This window comes from Hypanus sabinus, chromosome 21, assembly GCF_030144855.1.
Source record: "Hypanus sabinus isolate sHypSab1 chromosome 21, sHypSab1.hap1, whole genome shotgun sequence".
Classification (NCBI taxonomy): domain Eukaryota; kingdom Metazoa; phylum Chordata; class Chondrichthyes; order Myliobatiformes; family Dasyatidae; genus Hypanus; species Hypanus sabinus.
In genome coordinates this window covers 39828111-39853470 of record NC_082726.1, presented here as the reverse complement: position 1 = coordinate 39853470, position 25360 = coordinate 39828111, and the positions used below count along the sequence as shown (strand labels likewise).

At 40.9% G+C, this 25360-nt stretch overlaps 1 protein-coding gene across 6 annotated transcripts in view; it reads left to right on the top strand.

Annotated features, from left to right (window-relative positions):
* Positions 1–25360, top strand: part of LOC132378983 (rho GTPase-activating protein 22-like) — a 472736-nt gene that overhangs the window by 381195 nt on the left and 66181 nt on the right. For all 6 annotated transcript variants that reach the window (XM_059946399.1, XM_059946397.1, XM_059946400.1 and 3 more), the window contains one exon: positions 1967–2095. In XM_059946399.1, the coding sequence (XP_059802382.1) occupies positions 1967–2095 (129 nt within the window). The remainder of the gene's footprint in view (positions 1–1966; positions 2096–25360) is intronic.

The following is a 25360-nucleotide window of genomic DNA, read 5'->3' as shown; positions in this document are numbered from 1 at the left end:
TGGTATGTGGAGTGTAGAGGGTGTAGGGTGCTGTGTGGAGGGTGGAGGGTGTAGAGTGATATGGAGTGTAGAGGTGTAGGGTGGTGTGTGGAGGGTGGAGTGTGTAGAGTGGTATGTGGAGTGTAGAGGATAGAGGGTGGAGTGTGTAGGGTGGTCTGTGGAGTGTAGAGGATGGAGGGTGGAGTGTGTAGGGTGGTCTGTGGAGTGTAGAGGGTGTAGGGTGGTGTGTGGAGGGTGGAGTGTGTAGAGTGGTATGTGGAGTGTAGAGGATGGAGGGTGGAGTGTGTAGGGTGGTCTGTGGAGTGTAGAGGGTGTAGGGTGCTGTGTGGAGGGTGGAGAGTGTAGAGTGATATGGAGTGTAGAGGGTGTAGGGTGGTGTGAGGAGTGTGGTGGTCAGTGGTACATCCCAATGGGGAGCTGATGAGGATGTGGGGAGAATGGGAAAATGGGATTAAAGTAGAATTAGAGTAAATGGGTGTTTGTTGCTCACTGTGGATTCATTTGGAAAGAGCCTCTTTCCATGCTGTCTAACTTTATGAATGTAGGTTTAGGTTTGCAGTCTTCCTTCTAGTTACATCAGAGAGTGTCTAACAAAATCAGCTTCGTTCACTTGCACCAACTAGGACGTATGGATGGTGATGGTGATTATAACTGGTGACTCCAGGAGCACCTCACGGGCAACCTATTTAGTTCCAGTATATTTCAGCTTTCCTACTACAGACTTATTAGCATGTTCTTTCAGAAGACATTTTATCAGGATTGGCAAACATGTCCAATGAGAAAACTTTGAACAAGCTAGGGCTTTTCTCTTTGGATGTAGGAGGATGAGAGGTGACCTGACAGAGCCGTATAGAATGAAAAAAGGCAGGGTGGCAGGGGCCAATATCAAAGAGCATCTGTTTAAGGTGAGTAGAAGCGGTCTGGGGAGATATCCAACGTAGGTTTCTCACACAGAGAGATGGGTGCCTACTGGGGATGGTGGTAGAGGCTCATGCAGTAGGGACATTTGGGAGTCAGATAGATAGACATGTGGATGTAGGAAAGTGGATGGTTGTGTTAGATTGATCATGGAGGAGGTTTGCGTAGATCCGCACAATATCATGGGCCAAGGGTCCCTTACTATGCTGTTCAAAGTTCAAAATAAATGTTATTATCAGAGTACCGCACACAACCCTGAGAATCTTTTTCCTGCGGGCATACTCAGCAAATTCATAGAATAGTAACTATAAAAAGATTCAATGAAAGATCAAGTCGAGTGCAGAAGACACCAAACTGTGCCAATGCAAATATAAATAAATAGTGATAAATAACAAGAACATGATAAGGTTAACAATGACAAGATAAGGAGTTCTGAAAGTGAGATTATTGGTTGTGAGAACTTCCGAAGATGGGCAGATGAGTAGTATTCCCCTTTTATTCAAGAGCTTGATGGTTGAGGGGTAGGTAGTAACTGTTCTTGAACAGTTGATGGCAGCAGTGAGAAAAGCAGATGTCCTGGGTGGTGAGGAGCATTGAGAATGTACGCTGCTTTCGTGTGGATGTGCTCAGTGGTTGGGAGGACTTTACCCATGATATACTGGGTCAAATCCACTACCTTTTGTAAGATTTTCTTTCAAAGGCATTGGTGTTCCCATTCTAGGCTGTGATGCAGCCAGTCAATACACTCTCCACTTCATGGCTGCAGAAGTTTGTCAACATTTTTGATGTCATGACGAATATCCGAAGCCTCCTAAGGAAGTAGAGGTGCAGTCGTGCTTTCTTTGCAATTACATTTACATGCTAGGTCCAGGACAGGTCCTCTGAAATAGTAACACCCAGGAATTTATGTTCTATGTCCTAGGTAAATGCTTTAGCTTTTTCGTAATTGAGGTAATTGTCGCTTCTTGTAAAAAAAAACAGCGGTCAGTCCAACACTGTAGTCACTGCAACAATCCAATGAATTGATTCTCCTGCTTTTTCCTTCTAGGGAGTGCTGGGGACCGGGACCGGATGGCTGTCAATCATGAAGCATTCCTCCTAATGGCAAACTCCCAGAATGATATGGAGGACTGGGTCAAAGCCATCAGGCGAGTGATATGGGCTCCATTTGGCGGAGGTACCCCATTATATTTGTTTTGTGCCAACGTAAAATCTAATTATTTGCCACACACAGCTTACAAAGCACACAGTAACTCATGGAGAGAAGAGGGTGATACCTCTAGGAAATGTTACTTCCACACTGTGACCATTTGGCATGGATGATTCCTTGTTCTGGAACCTCCACCCAGTTTTCACTGTCAATTTCTAAGTAATGGGCAAAACCTATTTTTAATTTGTTTAAAGCAGGCTTTAACTTGTTAAATTAAAGAAATTTAATCTCTTCCCCCTTCCAAAATATTAAGATATGGGAGTCAATGCTGTTTGTGGCCCATGCCTAGTTAGCTTTGAGATGTTAAGTCATGTTCCCTGGGACAGCAATAGATTAACATTTATAGTAAATGGAAGTTGGCCAATTAAGGTATTTAACCTAACTAAACAGGAAATTAGTGCTTCCAGCTGCCCAATATATATAAATAATTATTGCTAAAAAGCACCACAAATGTGAAAAGAATGTATTTACTTTGTTTTGATATTTGAGGGAAATTATTCCCGCCTTATTATGTGGAGCAGTTCATGATAAATCTGGACTCCTGGATTGCAATAGCATTCCAAAATTCTCTGAAAGATTACAGTACAATACAAACAACATGCCATTATTTCAGAAATTTAAAATTCCTGGCTTCCAGACCTTTAAGTTAAAATGAGATTGGTTGCTAGGATGGGAACGCAAAGCTTTTGTGCTATTCTGTTATCTTTTAATGAACATCCACTTCCACCGAGAAAAATTCTTTTACAGCGTGAGTATCATTGTCACCACACTACTGTTATGTGCATTTGCAGTGCTTTTGACTTGACTCAAGTGCGTGTATTTACAGACAAATTTACCAATCACAGTTTTACACAGATATAAATCTGATCTACATCAGGCAGCCTCTGAACTTTCATTTGACTCTGAATCAGCATCATTGCTGCAACTTGGCAAGTCAGAGGTTCGAAGAATTGTTTATCATATATGAATACTTTAAAAATCTACAATTGGATCAAAGCCACTCTCTGTGATAAAGTGACTAGAAATGTGTGAGTACAAAGAGTAGCAGTAGCAATACTGTGTTCCTTGGTTTGCGATATTGAGTCATTTTGCCATAATTCCTTCAGTATTGGTCATAGTACAACTAGTTGTTGATCTGGTAGTCACTGTATGATGGCTCGGAATATGGAAAGGTCCCTGGTATTTACAGAAATTGAGATACTGTCCTGAAGGTATTTGGAAAAAAACTTTTATTTATATCAAAATTGAAGTTCTGGTATATATCCTTGTGTGAACTGTACTGCACAATAAAGAAGTAGCACTATTTGGATTTTAATGTTACTGGGCAAAATCAGAGTATTTCAATAGATGTGAATTATTTCTTCAAAAGTCAGGCTAAGTAATTTATAAAACACTTAAACAGACTAGAGTTTTATACTGTAGTCATATATAGTTTGAGATATGGACTTTCATCAATGCTCGTGAAGTCCATATTGTAGCATTAAAGATCACAGTTTCTTCCAACCAACACCCCAGCCTGTTGTTATCAATATTCACCCCTAAATAGCCTTGCCTCCAGAGGCAGAGGACAGTGCTTCTCAACATGGTGATGTCCTACCCCTTTGCAGACTCCAAACCACCTCTCCATCACTATGTCACACCCAGAAGTAGAACTAATATAAATTTGGTTTTAATTGCCCTTAGTGCTAAGAGTCATAAAACCCAGAAACAGGCCTTTTGGCCCACTCTGTCCTTGATGACTGTCAAGTATTCATCTATACGACAGGTTGAGCACCCCTTACCCAAAATGCTTAGGGCTGGAGTGTTTTGGATTTTGGATATTTGATACCTTGGGGATGGGATTCAAGTCTAAATGTGAAATCCATTTATATTACATATACATGTACTGTGAAGCTAGTTTTATAGAATGTTTTTAATAATTTTGTGCATGAGTACATCCAACCATCAGAAAGGTAAGCTATCACTACCCCATCTGCTCAGGTGGACAGTCAGTGGCTGTTTGGCATCACCATCATTCCCAGTTCTTACGCTTGTTCGTCACACACATGTACTGATGCAGCTGTTCAGCGTGTTAGATTTTCAACAGTGACAACCTTGGCAAGCTCATCAATGAATTTCCCTGCTGTTTTGTGATCAGCAGATGCTTTATCACCACAAATCCTTAAAAATTTAATGCTGTGACTTTTCTTAAATTTCTGCAACCAGCCTGCTGAATATTCACAATTACCTTCAATTTTCAGTTCATCGTGATAGATCTTTGATTGTTTCATGATCAGCATATCGTTATGTGGCATGTGTTCTCTGCAACACTGATGAATTCACTCTTTCAATACACGATCAAGATCTTCACTTTTCATTTTATGCAGTGTTTTTCAATTCCTCATTGACACCTGTTCATTACTTCTCAGAATTGTCTGTGGTGCACAGAGACCTGTTCATCACCTAGCAATCTTCCCAGTGCCTTGTGGAATTTTCCATTTGTGATGTGATATCAGTACTCAAAAAATATTGGATTTTGGAATTTTGGATAAGGGGCACTCAAGCTGCTAATTGTATTTATCAGTACCTGGTCCATATACTTTATGTCTTGAAGTCTGTAGGCCAAGTACTTATCTAAGTCTTTCTTAAATGTTGTGAGACTCGCTGCCTCTATTACCCTTTCAGGTAGTGTGTTCCAAACTCTACCCACCTTCTTGGAGAAAGAACTTCTTCCTTATATCCCCTCTAAACTTCCCATTTAATACCTTAAACTTATGCCCTCTGGTTATAGATACCTTTGCTATGGTGCGATGCTATTGGGTTTACTGTCGACAAAGCCTTACACTTATAAGGGATTTGAAGCCTATCCGATGATGGTATCTATGGATACTATCATAATTGGGAGGTCATTGTACTCTTCAAAGACCCTATCCAGTCTCTGTGGTGAGGTCTAGCTGTCAATAGTCATTAATTTAGTGGTTGTCCCCTCCTCCACCATGGAGGAGATATTTCCAGCTAACAAAGTATAAACATAGTTTGTTTTTATTTTTAGTGATAAACATTGAATTTTAGATAGGTCGTTCTTAAATACATTTAAAACTCACAGAGGATTTTTGATTTATAAAAAATTTCTGAATTTAAAAAGATTTACAAACTACAAAGGATTTCCAAACACAAGTACAATTCTTACAAATTAAAAGAATACACCAAAGAGTTACAGATGAATACATCACGATCACAGTGATGGATATTCACTGTCCAGTGCCATGGGGCTTTATTTCTTTGTTAATCTCGCCTTTCTAAAATCACAACTGACACTTGTAGAGATTAAAGAATTGTTTTTGAGTAAGTTAAACTTCCAACCAATATTTTTGTTCAGGCTCTTGTCATAAATGGAAGCCATTCTGTAGCTCTTAATGTAAACAGCAAGCAATAATCAGTCTGAAGTTAAAAGGAAAGCTTTGCAAACAGCACTGTCTATAGTGCACAGAATAAAGGCCCACAACACGGTGCTGACTGCTTAAGAGATGCAGCGTAACACAAGCTGGTTACGTCAATTGGCTTCATCAAACCAGACAACTCTAGCTAAGTTATTTAGTTCAAGGAAGCTTGCAGACTAGATTGACACAATCACATAGCACATCAAATAGCTGATCTGTTAATAGTTGGAAGATCTGTGTACTAAGAGAGTCTGTATTACAGCATTAATTATGGGTATCTGGGAACTCTCTCTCTCCAGAAGCTTTTAGACCATGATCATATGCATGTCAAGTCACCTGTGGGAGAAAAACAGTATAAGTATTGGAAAATAGTCAAGCTAGTTAGGAATGGTCACAGATCAGCAAGAAGACTGACAGCAAGACAGGGTGATGAGAATCCAGTCTTCTGCCTTTGTTTTCTGCAATAGATGATTCGGTCATCTGCATCTCATTTGTATGCCTTTTTAACTTACAGGAATTGCACTTGTGTTTTAGAAATCTTTTGTGTTTGAAAAGTCATTTGTAATTTGGAAATTTGTTATAATATAGAAAACTTCTGTGAGTTTTAAATGTGTTTTAAGAACTTTATCAGGATTTAAACATGTATCACTAAAAACAAATGTACTGTGTATCAACTACTTTGTTAGATGGAAATATCTCCTCCTTTGTAGGGAGAGGGGATGCACTACTCAACTAGTTGGTATTGGCTGTAAGCTCACCATAGAGGATAAACAGGTAAGTGAACTAGTCTTTGAAGAGTGGATAGCTACAGTATAACCTCCCTTTAGTGAGGGTACCTGTAGCTATCTATATTGGATAGGGCTTAAGGTCTTCGCTTGCATTTTGAAATTCACAGTCAGCAAACCCAATACAATCATAACCCCACCTTTCCGTCTTTCTTCTTGTCATTCCAAAAGATCTGCAATGCCTTCTAGCATTTATACTGTTTTGCTACTAGCTGGCATTATTTACATGCAGTATTTTTCAGATATCTTTGCTGGGACAAATCCACATAGATTGTCTAATAGGTTCTGGGAACAGAGATTCCAGACGCCTAAAATTAATGCTGTGGTGGCTGATTCTTTGAGTACTCAATTATGCAAACTTGATTGATCACTTTCCCAGTGACCATGTCTGATGTGCTAGGTCTGGTCTGGAACCTTCCTTGATCTTGATCACAATAATGCAAATAACTTAGCTGTAGTTGCCTGTTTTGATGTAGTCCACTCAACATAACCCCATGCAGACCAGAATGTAGAATGGTCACTTAAATTTGTAAACCATATCTCTTGAGCAGCCAGTCACTTGCTGAGGGCCAGCAGCCTGTGTTCTGTTGGCTGTGCTGTTTGATTGCAAAACTGTCCTTTTAACTTCAAACTTGTTATTGCTTGCAACTTACATTAAGAACCGAGGACTAGTTGCTGTTTACAACAGGAAGCTGAACAAGGAATAGTGGTTAGAAGATAAACTTTGTCACAAACAACTCTGATCCTTTGGAAAGGTCATGCTGATGTGCTAGAAAGCCAAGGTTGGAGTTAAGCTTCTCAGGCCTGGGAAAATGAGTATTCAATGAGAAAAGTTTACATCTGTCTTCCCTATTTATGCCCCTTGATGGTGTAAGGGGTAAAAGGAAATAACTATAGTCATTGAATAAGGATGTTCGTACAATGAGGATTCTATTTCAAGCACAGTTGCATTTCAAAGGTGGTTGACTGTAAACTTAATTAATTCCTACCTTTTGGAACCGACAATGAGAAGATTGTAAAACTTGTTTGTCTGTTGGGTATCATTAAACATAACCTGTTATCTGGAATATTTGGCTTGTTGATAAACTAATCCCCCAACAATATCCTTTTGATAGTCAATCTCCATGTTATTAATGTACCTAGGTTTCTCACAAACCAGTTCATTCATATGATAGTTGCATACAAGATATAAGATACAAGATTGGAACTCTGATAAAGAAGAAGAGAGAGATGTATAACCTGTATAGTCAACAGGGAGGAAATAAGATGCTTGAGGAGTATAAAAAGAGTAAGAAAATAGTTAAGGAAGAAATCAGGAGAGCTAAAAGAAGACATGAGGTTGTTTTGGCAGTCAGGGTGACGGATAATCCTAAGAGCTTCTACAGGTATGTTAAGAGCAAAAGGATAGTGTGGGATAAAATTGGCCCTCTTGAAGATCAGAGTGGTCGGCTATGTATGGAACCAAAAAAAATGGGAGAGATATTAAATGGTTTTTTTGCATCTGTATTTACTAAGGAAACTGGAATGGAGTCTATAGAAACAAGGCAAACAAGTAGGGAGGTCATGGAACTTATACAGATTAAAGAGGAGGAGGTGCTTGCTGTCTTGAGGCAAATCAGAGTAGATAATTCCCCAGGACCTGACAGGGTATTCCCTCGGGCCTTGAGGGAGACTAGTGTTGAAATTGCAGGGGCCCTGGCAGAAATATTTAAAATGTCGATATCCACGGGTCAGGTGCCGGAGGATTGGAGGATAGCCCATGTAGTTTCATTGTTCAAAAAAGGCTCAAAAAGTAAGCCGGGAAATTATAGGCTGGAAGGTAAATTATTGGAAGGAATACTAAGAGATAGGATCTACAAGTATTTGGATAGACAGAGACTTATTAGAAACAGTCAGCATGCCTTTGTGTGTGGTAGGTCATGTTAAACTAATCTACTAGAGTTTTTCGAGGAAGTTACCAGGAAAGTGGATGAAGGGAAGGCAGTGGATGTTGTATACATGGACTTCAGTACAGCCTTTGACAAGGTCCCACATGGGAGGTTAGTTAGGAAGATTCAGTCACTAGGTATAAATGGAGAGGTAGTAAATTGGATTAGACATTGGCTCAATGGAAGAAGCCAGAGAGTGGTAGTGGAGGATTGCTACTCTGAGTGCAGACCTGTGACTAGTGGTGTGCCACAGGGATCAGTGCTGGGTCCATTGTTATTTGTCATCTATATCAATGAACTGGATGATAATGGGGCAAATTGGATCAGCAAATTTGCTGATGATACAAAGATTGGAGGTGTAGTGGACAGTGAGGAAGGTTTTCAAAGCTTGCAGAGGGATTTGGACCTGTTGGAGGAATGGGCAGAAAAATGGCAGATGGAGTTTAATGCAGACAAGTGTGAGGTATTTCACTTTGGAAGGTCAAACCAAGGTAGAACATACAAGGTAAATGGTAGGACACTGAGGAGTGCAGTAGAACAGAGGGATCTGGGAGTACAGATACATAATTCCCTAAAAGTGGCGTTACAAGTAGACAGGGTTGTAAAGAGAGCTTTTGGTACATTGGCCTTTATAAATCAAAGCATTGAGTATAAGAGTTGGAATGTAATGGTGAGGTTCTATAAGACATTGGTGAGACCGAATTTGGAGTATTGTGTGCAGTTTTGGTCACCGAATTACAGGAAGGATATTAATAAGGTTGAAAGAGTGCAGAGAAGGTTTACAAGGATGTTGCCGGGACTTGAGAAACAGAGTTACAGAGAAGGCTTGAATAGGTTAGGACTTTATTCCCTGGAGCGTAGGTCAATGAGGGGTGATTTGATAGAGGTATATAAAATTATGATGAGTATAGATAGAGTGAATGTAAGCAGGCTTTTTCCACTGAGGCCAGGGGAGGAAAAAAACCAGAGGTCATGGGTTAAGGTTGAAGGGGGAAAAGTTTAAAGGGAACATTGTGGGGGCTTCTTCACGCAGAGAGTGGTGGGAGTGTGGAATGAGCTGACAGATGAAGTGGTGAATGTGGGCTCACTTTTGACATTTAAGAGAAATTTGGACAGGTTTATGGTTGAGAGGCGTTTGGAGGGATATGGCCCAGGTGCAGGTCAGAGGGACTAGGCAGAAAAATGGTTCGGCACAGCCAAGAAGGGCCAAAAGGCCTTTTTCTGTGCTGTAAAGTTCTATGGTTGTATATGTAGTTAGTTACTGGAGGAATGTATGTGCCTGTATTTACAAGCATATCCTCTGAAGTGTCATGTTTGTGCTTGTTATTTCATTAGTATATCAAACAGGAATTTCAAGAGTAATATTTTCAGGAAATCAGTTAAAAGGGCAAGAAAATCATTTGGCAAAGACTTTCAAAAGGATTAGTTTCTGCACAATTAATGTTGTGGATTTGCCATACGACAACTTTGCCCATTATTCTTTTACATAGAAACATAGAAAATAGGTGCAGGAGTAGGCCATTTGACCCTCTGAGCCTGCACCGCCATTCAGTATGATCATGGCTGATCATCCAACTCAGAACCCTGTACCTGCTTTCTCTCCATACCCCCTGATCCCTTTAGCCAGAAGGGCCATATCTAACTTCGTCTTAAATATAGCCAATGAACCGGCCTCAACTGTTTCCTGTGGCAGAGAATTCCACAGATTCACCACGCTCTGTGTGAAGAAGTTTTTCCTCATCTCGGTCCTAAAAGGTTTCCACTTTATCCTTAAACTGTGACCCCTCGTTCTGGACTTCCCCAACATCGGAAACAATCTTCCCTCATCTAACCCGTCCAATCCCTTTAGAATTTTATACGCTTCAATAAGATCCCCCCTCAATCTTCTAAATTCCAGCGAGAATAAGCCTAGTCGATCTAGTCTTTCTTCATATGAATGTCCTGCCATCCCAGGAATCAATCTGGTGAACTTTCTTTGTACTCCCTCTATGGCAAGAATGTCTTTCCTCAGATTAGGGGACCAAAACTGCACAGAATACTCTAGGTGCGGTCTCACCAAGGCCTTGTACAACTGCAGTAGAACCTCCCTGTCCTGTACTTGAATCCTTTTGCTGTGAATGCAAACATACCATTTGCCTTTTTCACTGCCTGCTGTACTTGCACGCTCACTTTCAATGACTGGTGTACAATGACATCCAGGTCTCGTTGCATCTCCCCTTTTCCTAATTGGTCACCGTTCAGATAATAATCTGTTTTCCTGTTCTTGCAACCAAAGTGGATAACCTCATATTTATCCACATTAAATTGCATCTGCCATGAATTTGCCCACTCACCTAACCTATCCAACTCACCATGCATCCTCTTAGCATCCTCCTCACAGCTAACACCACCGCCCAGCTTCGTGTCATTCACAAATTTGGAGATGCTGCATTTCATTCCCTCGTCTAAATCATTAATATATATATATTGTAAACAACTGGGGTCCCAGCACTGAGCCTTGCAATACCCCACTAGTCACTGCCTGCCATTCTGAAAAGGTCCCGTTTACTCCCACTCTTTGCTTCCTGTCTGCCAATCAATTCTCTATCCACATCAATACTATACCCCCAATACCATGTGCTTTAAGTTTGCACACTAATCTCCTGTGTGGAACCTTGTCAAAAGCCTTTTGAGAATCCAAATATACCACATCCACTGGCTCTCCCCTATCCACTCTACTCGTTACATCTTCAAAAAATTCTATAAGATTCGTCAGACATGATTTTCCTTTCACAAATCCATGCTGACTTTGTCCGATGATTTCACCTCTTTCCAAATGTGCTGTTATCACATCTTTGATAACCGACTCTAGCATTTTCCCCACCACTGATGTCAAACTAACCGGTCTATAATTCCCCGGTTTCTCTCTCCCTTCTTTTTTAAAAAGTGGGGTTACATTAGCCACCCTCCAATCCTCAGGAACTAATCCAGAATCTAAGGAGTTTTGAAAAGTTATCACTGATGCATCCACTATTTCTTGGGCTACTTCCTTAAGCACTCTGGGATGCAGACCATCTGGCCCTGGGGATTTATCTGCCTTTAATCCCTTCAATTTACCTAACACCACTTCCCTACTAACATGTATTTCCCTCAGTTCCTCCATCTCACTAGACTCTTGGTCCCGTACTATTTCCAGAAGATTATTTATCTTCTCCTTAGTGAAGACAGAACCAAAGTAGTTATTCAATTGGTCTGCTATGTCCTTGTTCCCCACGATCAATTCACCTGTTTCCGACTGTAAGGGACCTACATTCGTCTTAACCAATCTTTTTCTTTTCACATATCTATAAAAGCTTTTACAGTCAGTTTTTATGTTCCCTGCCAGCTTTCTCTCATAATCTTTTTTCCCTTTCCTAATTAAGCCCTTTGTCCTCCTCTGCTGGACTCTGAATTTCTCCCAGTCCTCAGGTGTCCCACACTTTTTTTGCTAATTTATATGTTTCTTCTTTGGACTTGATACTATCCCTAATTTCCCTTGTCAGCCACGGGTGCACTACCTTCCCTGGTTTATTCTTTTGCCAAACTGGGATGAACAATTGTAGTTCATCCATGCGATCTTTAAATGCTTGCCATCGCATATCCACCGTCAACCATTTAAGTATCATTTGCCAGTCTATCTTAGCTAATTCACATCTCATACCTTCAAAGTTACCCTTCTTTAAGTTCAGAACCTTTGTTTCTGAATTAACTATGTCACTCTCCATCTTAATGAAGAATTCCACCATATTATGGTCACTCTTACCCAAGGGGCCTCGCACGACAAGATTGCTAACTAACCCTTCCTCATTGCTCAATACCCAATCTAGAATGACCTGTCTCTAGTTGGTTCCTCAACATGTTGGTTCAGAAAACCATCCCGCATACATTCCAGGAAATTCTCTTCCTCAGCACCCTTACCAATTTGGTTCACCCAATCTATATTTAGATTGAAGTCACCCATTACAGCTACTGTTCTTTTATTGCACACATTTCTAATTTCCTGTTTAATGCCATCCCCAACCTCACTACTACTGTTAGGTGGCCTGTACACAACTCCCACCAGTGTTTTCTGCCCCGTAGTGTTATGCAGCTCTACCAATATCGATTCCACATCCTCCAGGCTAATGCCCTTCCTTTCTATTGTGTTAATCTCCTCTCTAACCTTTTTTGTGAAGAGATACTCTGGGAGGTTTCTAAGCCAGGTAGAGGTTAAATTACAGAACATCCTGCTAGAATGGGGGAAAACTACCGCACCAGCTTTGCAGTATTAACAGTTGAAATAGTCAGGGTGGAGCCGGGAACTGAACTGCACTGCAGGGCAAGGTATCCATCAGACATGTCTGTGAATAGTTCCATAGGAATGTAAGAAGTCATATAGCAGTAGGTTATTTGACCCCTTGCGTCTGATCTACCACTCAGTAGGGTGGAGACCCTTCTCATTTTCTGCCCATTACCTATTCCCTGATCCCATTACTGATCAGCAATCTATCTCAGCTTTAAAAGCATGCAAGTACACTACCCTCTCCCTGCAGATCTCTGTGGCTTGGAATTCCAAAGACCACAACCTTCTGAAAGAAGAAATTCTTACTCATCTCAGTCTTAAGTGGGTGCCCCTCATTTTGAGACCATGTCTCCCTGCTTTGGACTCTCCCCTGAGAGGAACCATGTTTTTCTCATTCATCTTGACAACCTCACTATGGATCTGCAATAACATCGCTCTCATTCTTCTAAGCTCCAACGGGTACAGTCTCAACCTGTGTAAACTGTCCTCGTAATGCAATTCTTTCAAACTCATCTTTGTGAACATTGTCACAACTGCCTTCAACAAAATAATATCTTTCTTTACTTAACTGTGTCAAAACTGTTTGCAGTACTCCAGATGTGGTCTCACTGGGCAGTTTCCATAAGACTTCACACTCCTGAAAAGCAGCCAGCATTCCATTAGTCACCCTATTATCTGCCTCAGTTATAGAGACATACAGCACAGAATGGGGCCCTTCAGCCCACTAAATCTATACTGACTCCCTGCCCCCACCCCCATCAATTCTAATCCCTGCATTAGGACCATATTCTTCTATTGAAATGTCTATTGGGAAGTGTCTGTTTAAATGTCTACAAATGCCTCTTAATTATAGTGATTGCACCTGCTTCAAACACCTCACCTGGCAGCATGTTCCTGAGATCAGACACTGTGCAAGTACTGAGTTAGCTTCTTGTGCTTTGTGGACAGCGGCTCCAAAATCCCTTCATGATGTGGTTTTCGGCAGCTTTTCACTATATAAATGGGATTCGAGACTTCGATATCCCTTCCAAAATTAACAATGTCATATTTTCCTGTTTTATTTCATTCACTTCTGTGACAAACTTCAGGATCACTTTGGCTGCTGTCGGTGGGACATAGCTTTTGCTGCTCACTTCAAAAGTGATTTTGCAAATCCATGTTTTCAATTCAGCAATTTTATCTAGGTATGAAATGACTTTGCAATATAAGTAAAATATATTGACTTATTTTAATTAGAGACACAGCACGTTATCAGGTCCTTCCGACCCAACAAACCAGTGCTGCCCAGTTACATCCATGTGACCAATCAAACTGCTAACATGTACGTTTTTGGAAATGTGGGAGGAAACCAGAGCAACGGGAGGAAACCCACATGGCCACAGAAAGGATGTAGAAACTCCTTACGGACATAGGTGGGAAATGAGCCCAGGTCATTGGCACTGTAATAGCATTGCACTAACCACTACACTAGCATGCCATCCTTCAGAATCCCAAAGTAGTTGTAGAACTGAAATAAAAACAAAATACTGGAGTTACTCAGCAGGTTTATCAGCATCGGTGAAGAAATAAAGCACAATATTGAGATTTATTGAAGATTATCAGTGCAATGAAACCATACAAACGTTTTGGTTTGGTTAAGGTTTAAACAATTCTCTGCCTTGAAGAAATTGATTCCTACATAAAAAAAGTAATTGCATTGGAAAGGGTGCAGAGATCTGCAAAGCTCATATTCAGAAACAGGTTTATTATCATTGATGTATATCGTGGAATTTGTTGTTTGAGATACATATAAAATTTACTATAAGCTACAATGAGAAATATAAAGTAATAAATTAATGCAAATAGAGAGCAAAATAGTGAGAAAGTGTTCATAGGTTCATGGACTGTTTATAAATCTGATGGTGGAGGGGAAGAAGCTGTTCCTAAAACGTTGATCATGCGCCATCAGGCTCCTGTACCTCCTCCCTAATGGTAGTAATGAGAAGTTGTTGGTAGAACCAGAAAATTGTACCTGTTGGGCAGGATGGATTTAGCAATGGAAGAGCGGAGAGTGAGGGGAGACTGATCTATATTAAATTCTGAGGACTAGATAGAGTTTTTATAAATTCACTTTCGACATTCAGGTGCTGCTGGCAGGAGCAGCTATGAAGAACACATTTCCTTTAGCAGAATATTCATGGTGCGGAGAAGGATTAGAGCACTTTACCGAATACAGCTGCTGCCTCACAGTTCTGATGACCCAGATTCAGTCTTGACCTCCAGTGCTGTCTGTGTATGTTCTCCATGTGTGTTGCCCCCTAGTGATCGAGTTCCCTCCCACATCCCAAAGGCATGAAACTTCTTAGGTTACCTGGACGATGTATGCTGTGTCTTGTGTGCAGATGAGTGGTAGAATCTAGGCGGAGTTGAACAGAAGGTGGGGGCAATCAATGTAGGGTTCATATACACTCAGTGGCCACTTTATTAGGTACATCTGTACACCTCTTGTTAAAGCAAATATCTAATCAGCCAATCATGTGGCAGTAACTCAATACATAAAAGTATGCAGATGTAATCGAGAGGTTCAGTTGCTGCTCGGACAAAACATCAGAATAGGGAAGATATTGTGATCTTGTTCGTGAAGCGATTATTGGTGCCAGATGAGTTGGTTTGAGTATTTCAGAAACTGCTGATCTCCTGGGATTTTCACTCACAACAGTCTCTAGAGAGAATGGTGCAAGAAGAATTCCCATTCACATTTCCCATTCACAGAGAATGGTGCAAGAAATAAAACAAAGACGTCCAGTGAGTGGCAGATGGTTATGGACTTCAGGAAGTTGCAGGTAATCAATCTCCATTGGACATCAATGGCTCTGCCATAAATTGGTACCTGATGGTTGACAAACAAGAGAAAAGCTGCAGATGCTAGATGCTAGAAATCTAAGCAATAATGGAAAAGAGTACAGTTGACGTTTCAGGTTGAGACCCTTTTGCAGTCCATAGATGCTCCCTGGCCTAGTGAGTTCCTCCAGCATTTTGTGTGTATTACTTAATGGTTGATTTAGAATCAGTGGGTTGAAGGGCCTGTGTCTCTGCTGTTTGACTATTTGGGAAGTTAGAGAAAGGATTTTTTTACCTAATGGGTTCTAAGGAACTAAATCTCATAGCCTGAAAGGATAGAAGTGGAAGCCCATACCATATTTAGTTTACTTGAAGAGCCCTTTCTTACAGTGCTCCAGGCTCAACACTGGAAGGTGAGATAAGCTGGGAGCTTTTACTTGACTAGCACTGACATGAAGGGCTGTGTCATAATTTTTTTGCTTTAATAATTATAGGGAGGAAAGAGTTTACCTTGCTGTTGCAGTTTCGAGATCTCCAGCAGTGGGATCTCTGCTTGCAGTGCCTTGACCCAGGCCCATAATCTAGGCCGGATGCCCAGGCAGATGGGATCCCCAGCAAGAGTTACCATTCTCCAGCAACCTGCACTTTCGTAGTACCCCCAGGCACTTCCCAAGAGCAAGATCAAACAAAATTGAAGGAGATAAAAAGACAAGTGGCCACATACCGAGGGAACTGGGAACATCTGGAGGTGTTGCTATGTAAAAGTAAGCTGTTAAAAAAGGATGCCCTGATTGCACTAAGTTCCTCAAACAAAGTGCAGCTATTAGTAACACAGGAAAAGGCAGACTATTCACTTCCTCAGGCATATTCTCTATATAATCAGACAGTGATTTGTATCTACACTCCATCTACCCACCGCTTGGGTTCATTAACCCTTAATGTCTGTACATGACAAGGATTGTCCAATCTCTTATGATACTTTTACATGACCCATGTATCTGGCACTGTCTGGGAACAGTAGCAGAGGGTGAACTGGGTGAAGCAGGGTTACATGGGTGAATGGCAGACAGAATTTCTCAGCACCTTTCACTGATTTGAATCTCTAAGGCATGTGGTACAATACACCTGTATGGATGGATTGATACACAAATGCTATCAGAGAGGTCTAAAACTGCTGGCAGCTTCAATATTTGCTCATTGATTAATAAAACCAATCAATCTTCCCCTCTGCCATCCGATTAATAAATGGACATTGAACCCATGAACACTACCTCACTATTTTTTCTGTTTTTGGATTACTTTTAATTTAACCATTTTATTTATATATATATTAAATATATATTGATTTAATTGATTTATTCTGTAACTGATTTATTTTTGTCCTGATTCTGATTCTGAAATGTTGAAAAGGGAGTGTTCACATCGTTCCTAGGTTTTAGTCCTCTCTCAGACCTATTTGTAAAACTGAACTTATACAACTTGCCAGTTATCCATATTCTGCTTTGTTTCATACTGTATGTTGCATTTTAGCACATCAGATTTATCGTGGGATCCTTTTCAAAGCCATGTCCCAAAGGAAGGGAGATAACATCTTGTATTATTCACTGTAGCAGAAGCATTAACAGCACAGTGTTCCATGGGTATATTCAATGTTGCTATGTTGGAAGGATTACTGTAATTAAAATACATTTAAAGTATAATAAAAATCAATTCTCCAAATGATACATAAAGCATAAAATCATTTTGAGCAAGAATATAGATTTTAATGTGTGAAATGAAGTGATCATGAAAATATAATCTGGAGTGATTCTCAATTTGGTTCTATTGATTTGGTTTCCTGAGGAACTCATACAATCTCTGACGAGACAATGAGTGGTGTAAATGTGTAGACAGTAGGTAACCACTATATTCAGACAGCAAAGCCAAGTTCACTGTTCATCAAACACCATGTAATTAACTTTTTATAAACAGACACTTAAAACTGTCAATTTTAAAATAAATGTGAATTGTTATGTGATATTTTAAGCATTCGTGGATATTACTTATTTACTATAATGTAGTTCCTCTTAGTGATTTTATACAAAAGAAGTAAAGGGTTGAAATAATAAACTAGCTTGTTTCCTTAGATCTGCTGCTTTGTAAACTCTCCACACTTCTTCCTTTTTTACATCATCACGTACTCAAAGTGGCCATTTTATTAAATACACCTGTCCATCTACTTGTTAATGCAGATATGTATTCAGCCAATCATGAGGCAGAAACTCATGCATAAAAGAAGGTAGACATGGTCAAGAGACTTAGTTGCTGTTCAGACTAAACATCAAAATGGGGAAGAAATGATAGCTAAGTGACCTTTATTGTGGGATGGTTGTTGGTGCCAGACGGGGTGGTTTGAGTATTTCAGAAAACTCTGATCTCCTGAGATTTTCACACACAGCAGTTAATGAGAGAGGTCAGAAGAGAATAGCCAGATTGGTTCAAGTTGCCAAGAAGGTGACAGTAACTCAAGTAGCTGCACATTGCAACGGTGCTGTACAGAAGGACTTCTCTGAGTGCACAACAAACCCTGAAGTGAATGGGCTACAGCAGCAGAAAACAATAAAAATATGCTCAGTGGTCACTGAGTGTATTTTAACTTGGCTTTTTCCTTTCGCTATTCCACTCCCAAGGCAAAATCCTTCTCCATTTATCGCGTTACCTTGGAAAATCTCATCCCAAACCTCAGACGTTAACATCTCTTCTTGTTGGCAAAACAGTTCCTATAATCTACTTAGTCTGTCTGGTCCTTAAGATTTCATGTTTTTATCCTGGCTTGCATTTAGTCATCGCTTTAGAAAACATGTTGAGACATAAAAGGGGTTGGAAGCTTCACAGAAGTACGAGTAATTGACTTTTGAGGTACCATTAATTCTGGTATGTAAATTAGTCACTCAGGTAGATGTTTATGCCCTGCAGACATTAGTGTATGGCTCATACATTATTGTGGCCACAGGCTTATTGTACATTGAATGCTGTGGACAGGATGCTCAATCACAAAAGGAAATGATGAAACTCTATGAATGTTATGATTTGAAATAGTACAATCAATTTCTTCATTTGTTCAGGAAAGTAAGGACAATATATGTTATAATAACCTACAGGATCACAACTTAACCATTATAACTTGGGTCAACATAAACTACATTTTTATACACTTCTATTTTATTCTGTTGCTTCATTGACTTGCTTGTGTTTGTACCTCTTTTATCTTCCACCAGACCTCAAGAAAATAGGCTCCACTCAGCCCCTCAAGTTGCCCAACCATTACAACAGATCAATGCTGGCCTTAACTTCACTTCTCTGCCAGTTTCCCAGAATGACCAGTCCCTTGATAGTGTATCTCCACAGTAGATATTTCTGATGATCAGGCCTCCACCATCCTCAGGAGCAGATGAATTCCACAGATTCACCACGCTCTGAGAGAAGAAATCTCTATGCACATCATTTTTAAATGACTGACCCATCATCTTTAACTAACTCTTTTGTGACTCTCCTGTTAGTGTAAGCATCTCAACATCTGTCCTGTCAAGCCCCCTTAATATATTATAGATCTGAATAAGGTCACCCCTCAGTATTCTGAAATAAAGGAATGCAAACCCAAACTGTCTAGCCAAGCTGCCTGCAGGAGGATGAATTTCAGAGATGTATACTGTATACATACTTAGGCAATAAATGTGCTTTGAATCTTTGAATCTCTCCATATGCCATGGATTCAGTATCTTTGGCCATTATTAGAGGTGTGTCTCAACTCCAAATACCTTTGAGAATCTCTTGCTGTCTGGGGAAAATATTTCATCAATGTCGCCATGGTAACAAGCAGACCAGCATTTGTTAATTCCCACTAGAATTATCCTGTCCCCTATCGGGTTCACTCTTCTGTTAAGGAACTACAATGACAGAACTCAATTTAATCGTAACTATCAAGTGAATTTACTTCTCAAAAGAGGATCATGTTGCTCTCCCCAAATACTTTTTTGCATAAGTAAATAAACATCAAATATATAGCGTGCATATATTTGCATTAAAATCCTTCCACCCATTTCTGAAGTGGAAAATCACAGAGTAGTAAAACATTGCCATAGGAATGTAAACTGATTCACTTGGAGATGCCTCACAAATACCACAATATTCCCTTCTTCCCAGTTCTGAGTTGTCCCTTCTCAGTGAGTTTGATTGCTAATGTTGCCTTGTTCTAAAGGCGTGAAGCCTTCCCATGGGAAAATTGTTTCCTACAGCCCTTATGAAAAGCTGGTGATTTGATTTGGAGTGCAAGACACATTTGTTAGGGAGCCTGGTTATCCAGTAATGCAAACACTACTGTAATAAAACTATCAGATAAATGGCACAGGCAACATGAAAGTTGCAAAATTTTGAATAAAGTTCTGAACTGCTTTTAAATATTTGGAGTTAACCACTTAAAATGATCCTTCAATCCTGTACTGCAACCAGTCATACCATCATATTAGAATGTGTGACATTGCGGAAATCTTCAACCAAGGTAGTGAGAGTCATCACCTAAAAAACCACAGACCTTGCTTACTCCTCCTCCCACAATGCCACTTGTAGGGATGCCACTCCTTTCACTCAATTTCTTCCTCTCTGCCGCATGTGTTCTCAGGATGAGAATGAGAGTATCCTTCTACTGAAAGGATGGCTTCCCCTCTGCCACAGCGGATGGAGCCCTCACTCACCCACATGTCTGCCATCCCCAGAACAACAACAGAAGTCCCAGGGACATAATCTTTCACCCATCAGCCTCGGCATTCAACCTGCTTATCCCTCACCATTTCTGCCAACTCCAACCTGATCTCATCACCGGTCATGTCATCCCGTCTCCCTCCCTTTTCTGCCTTCTGCAGGGACTCCTTCATTCCTTGCCCATTCATCCCTCCCTACACATCTGTTCCCATTTCCTGGAGTTTATCCCTGTAATCACAAGAGGTGCAACACCTGTCCTTTCGTCTCCTCCCTTACAAGGGACCTAACAAGGGACCTAAGCAGCCCTTCCAGGTGAGCCAGAGGTCTACATACCCCTCTGTCAACCTGGTCCTCTGCATTCTGAACTGATGATGTGCCCTGCTCTCTATTGATGAAACCAAGCATTGACAGGAGACCATTCTGTGAGGCACATTTCACTCTGTCCTCAATGTCCCTCCCAAGCTTCTAGTTGCTTGTCATTTTTAAGTTCAAAGTTCAAAGTAATTTTTTTCTGAAAGTACGTATTAAGCTCTGAGATTTATTTTCTTGCCAGTATACACAGTAAATCCAAGAAAAACAATAGAATCAATGTAAGACTGCACCCAACAGGATGTACAAACAACGTGAGAACAAAAGACAACAAACTGTGCAAATACAAAGGAAAAAAAACAGAATAGTGAGAACATGAGATAAAGAGCCCTTGAAACTGAGTCTATAGTTGTGGGAACAGTTTAGTGATGGGGGCAAGTGAATTTATCCCCTGTAGTTCAAAAGGCTGATGGTTGAGGGGTATAACTGTACCTGAACCAGGTGGAGAGAGTCTGGAGGCACCTCTACCTCCTTTTTGATGGCAGCAGTGAGAAGAGAGCATGGCAATGGTGCTCTGTATAGATGTGCTCCAAGGTAGGGAGGATTTTCCATTCAAGGGTATTAGTATTTTTATACCAAGGCAAGATGCAACCAGTCAATAATCTCTGCACCACCTATCCATAAAGTTTGTCAAAGTTTTAGATGTCATGCTGAATCTTCGCAAACTTCTATGAAAGCAGTTGTGTTGCCTTGCTTTCTTCGTAATGGCCTTTATGTGCTAGACCCAGGACAGATCTCCTGAAATGATGGCACCAAGTAATGTAAAGTTGTTGGCTGTCTTCACCTCTGATCCCCTGGTGAGGACTGGCTCATGGACCTCCAGTTTGCTCCTCCTGAAGTCAATAATTAGCTCCTTGGCCTTGCTGACATTGATGAGAGGTTGTTGTTGTGGCACCACTCGGCTAGATTTTCAGTCTCCCTCCTATATGCTGATTCATCACGACTTTTGATTCAGCCAATGACAGTAGTGCCATCAGCAAACTTAACTACAGCATTGGAGTTGTGCTTAACCTCACAGGCATAAGTGTAAAGTGAGTAGAACAGGGGGCTATGCACACAGTACTGTGGTGCATCTGCGCAGACTGTCATTGTGAAGGAGTTGTTTTTACCAATCCAAACCGAATGGGGTCTGCAAGTGAGGAAATTGAGGATATAACCGAACCAGGAGGTATTGAGGCCATAGCCTTGAAGCTTATTGATTAGTTTTGAGGAGATGATAGTATTGAATGCTGAGTTGTAGATGATAAAGAGCATCCTGATGTATGTGTACTGACCAGATGTTCCAGGGTTGAGTGAAGAGCTAATGAAATAACTTCTGCTGTGGGCCAATTAAAGTAGATCTAAATGCTTCTCAGGCAGGAGTTGATATGTTTCATCACCAACTTCTTAAAGCACTTCATTATAGTGGATGTAAGTGCTTCTGGACAATAATCATTGAGGCAGGTTACAGGTTCTTCTTAGGTACTGGTACAATTGATGTCTGTTTGAAGCAGGTGTTTACCGCAGACTGCTGAAACAAGGGGTTAAAAATACCAGTGAACATTCCAAGCATTTGACCAGCCCTTTCCACTCCCACACTGACCTGTCTACCCTCAGCCTTCTCCATTGCTACAGTGAGGATAAAAGAAATTTGCTGTTGGTATTGGTATTATTTTATTACTGCCACTTGTAGCAAGATACAGTGAAAATCTTATCTTGCGTACTGTTCATACAGATGAAAGCATCACACAGTGAATTGAGCTGGAATAAGGTAAAACAATAATCATGTAGAATAAAATGGAAAAGGTACTGAAAAATTGCAGTGCAGTGCAAGGTAGACTGTGAGGCCAAATGCCATCTTCCCGTACCAGGGGTCCATTCAGGATTCTGATGGCACTGGGATACAAGTTGTCTCTGAGCCAGGTTGTACATGCTTAAGGCTTTTGTAACTTCTGCCTGATGGGAGTGGGGAGAAGAGAGAAAGTCTGGGGTGGTTTATGATTCTGCTGACTGCTTTAATCAGGCAGCAAGGCGTATAAGCAGAGTCCACAGAGGGGAGGCTAGTCTGTGATGCGCTGAGCTGTATCTATAACTCTCTACAGTTTCTTGCAGTCACATGCAGAACAGTTGCCGTACCAAGCTGTTATGCATCCAGATTGAATGTTTTCTATTGTGCAGTGATAAAAATTGATAAGTCAAAAGGGAAATGCTAAATACCTTGAGTTGGAAGAACATTTCAAATTTTGCATTACAGCCCAATGTTATGAACATTGGATTTTCCGGTCTGATGTGCCCACACTCCAAGTGCTGTTCCCCCACACACCCTCATCTGTCCACCTCACTTACCCTACTTAGTTCACCTTTCCCATTCCCTCTCCTCAACTGATTACATCTGCTACCATCCCCTCCCCTTCTGATTTTGTCTATCACATTTCATCCTCTGTCCCACCTACCAGCCGTTTCCCCACCAACTCCCTGCACCTTCATGGTGCTGTATACAGGCAATCTTTTCTGTTCCCTCTCAATCCTGAGGCAGGGTCTCAGCCTGAAATGTCATTTGACATCTTCTGCCGCTACAGATGCTGCTTGACGCATTGAGTTTACCAGTATTCTATAAAATTGCTGGTTAGCATGACGTGCATTTCTGGCATAAAGTGGCTCTCCAGAAAAACTACAGAGAATTGTGGACAAAACTCAGAACATCAAGGAAACCAGCTTACTCTCCATAGAATCTCCCAGTATTTTTTCGCTGGCTTGATAAAGCAGATAGCACAATTGAAGACTTCACCCATTCCAGACTTTCCTTTCCCCTCTCCCATCAGATAGAAGATACAAAAGCCTGAAAGCATCTACCACTAGGCTCAAAGATTGTTTCTACCTCACTGTTATAAGAATATTGAATGATTCCCTAGTATGATAAGAATCTTGACCTCACAGTCTACCTCATTATGATCTTGCGCTGCACTTCTTGTGTTACACTTTATTCTACATTCTGTTATTGCTTTACCTTGTTCTACCTCAAAACATTGTGTGAACAGTATTGAATAGTTTTCCCTATATCTCAATACATGAAACAATAATAAAGCAATTCCAATTCCAAGACCCAGAAGATCAGGTACAGAGACACCCTACCAGAGCACCCTGAGTTACAATCAAGTTCAAAGTGGTTTTACCTCTGAGCAAGAGCGCCAACATACAATAGAGGCTGATTGAGTAGAACATCTCCAATCTCCTCCACTTTTGATGGCCACAATCTTTCCCGACTTTATGACATTTGTTCTCTCTGTGGCCCTAGAGCTGGTTTAAGGAAGACTTCATTAAGTCTCCCCAAGTTAGACAACTGCAAAACTGAATATTCTACAGATATTTAGCTAAGTGCGCCCTCCTACACCTGCAGCACACTTTCCCAATGGCTGTTCAGCACTGGCCACAAGCTGAGTGTGAAGAGGAGCCCCTGGAGACAAAGGAAAACCAGCGAGTCTCTCACATGTACTATTCTTTTCTTTTCTTCTTTTTCTGTTTTTTTTCATATTGTTATACCTCGTTTTCTTGTCTTGTACACATTATATTTGTATCATGTATGATTTTGGGAGACTTAATTCTCTTGTACCTGTTGTTTATATATCCATGTTAACTTTTAATTTTGTAATCCCAATAATTATGTATCAATATTGGTGCTATTCTTATACTGTGCCCCTGGGGTGCCTGGAACCGGACGCCGGTACTGTGGTGCACAAGGCAACCAATAGGAAAGAGCTGCTACATTCCCCAAACGGACCAGTCAATGGCCAGCACAGCAGAAGTGGCTTTCAACTGGCAAGTAAACTAAAGTTTCACTTTCGAAAAATGACTTCAGTGTGACAACCATACAATGTGCATTGATGGAACACAGAGCCTGAAATTACAATACTTTTGATAAGATGGATTCTTTACCTCATAGTCCATCTGGTTATTTTTTTGCCTGCACTCTACTCATTAAATAGCTTTTACACTTTATTCTGCATTGTCATTGTTTTACCTTGGTCTGCCTTAATTCACTGTATGATCTGTAATGAAGAATATGCAAGATAAGCTTTTCACTGTATCTTGGTACATGTGACCATAATAATCCAATATATTGTAGCGATGTGCTACACAGCGCTGAAATAACGGCATGCAGTCAGTAAGTCGTTTCGAGACTAGTTTATTCAAACTTCGTGGTGCTGACATTTAACCCCTAGCGCCCGCCCTCTCCGGGCGGAAATGACGTCAGAGGTGCATTACCAAAGTCTTCCCCCACGCGTTGGCTATTTGTGAGCCGGTTCGCCTGTGCAGAAAGTGGGTCGCCACAACATGTACTTTCCATATAGTCTAAAGTTCATTCGTTATGTGCCGTGGCGTATGACGTAGACAATCACGGTCTTTCCATGACTAAGATTGTTCTTGGCAAATATCTACAAAAGTGGCTTGCCATTGCCTTCTCCTGGGCAGTGACCTCAGGTGGTAGGTGACCCCAGCCATTATCAATACTCCTCAGAGATTGTCTGCCTGGCGTCAGAACTTGTGATATGCACCAGCTGCTCATATTACCATCCACCACCTGCTCTCATGGATTCACCTGACCCTGATCGGGGCGGGTGGGGGTGGGGGCTAAGTAGGTGCTACACCTTGCCTAAGGGTGACGTGCAGGCTAGCAGAGGGAAGGAGTGCCTCACACCTCCTTTAGCAGAGATGTATCATAGTCTCAAGTTATGTTAGAATATCATCTGTTTCCTTTAAAGCAAAGCAGAATCCCTGTTGTTTTGGGATCAGATCCCCTAGGGGAAGGGAACTAAATAGCAGCCACCAGAGCAGATGGAAAGTTGATAGTAATTTTGTGCATTCTTACAAAAAAATATAGGGCTTATCACAAAAGA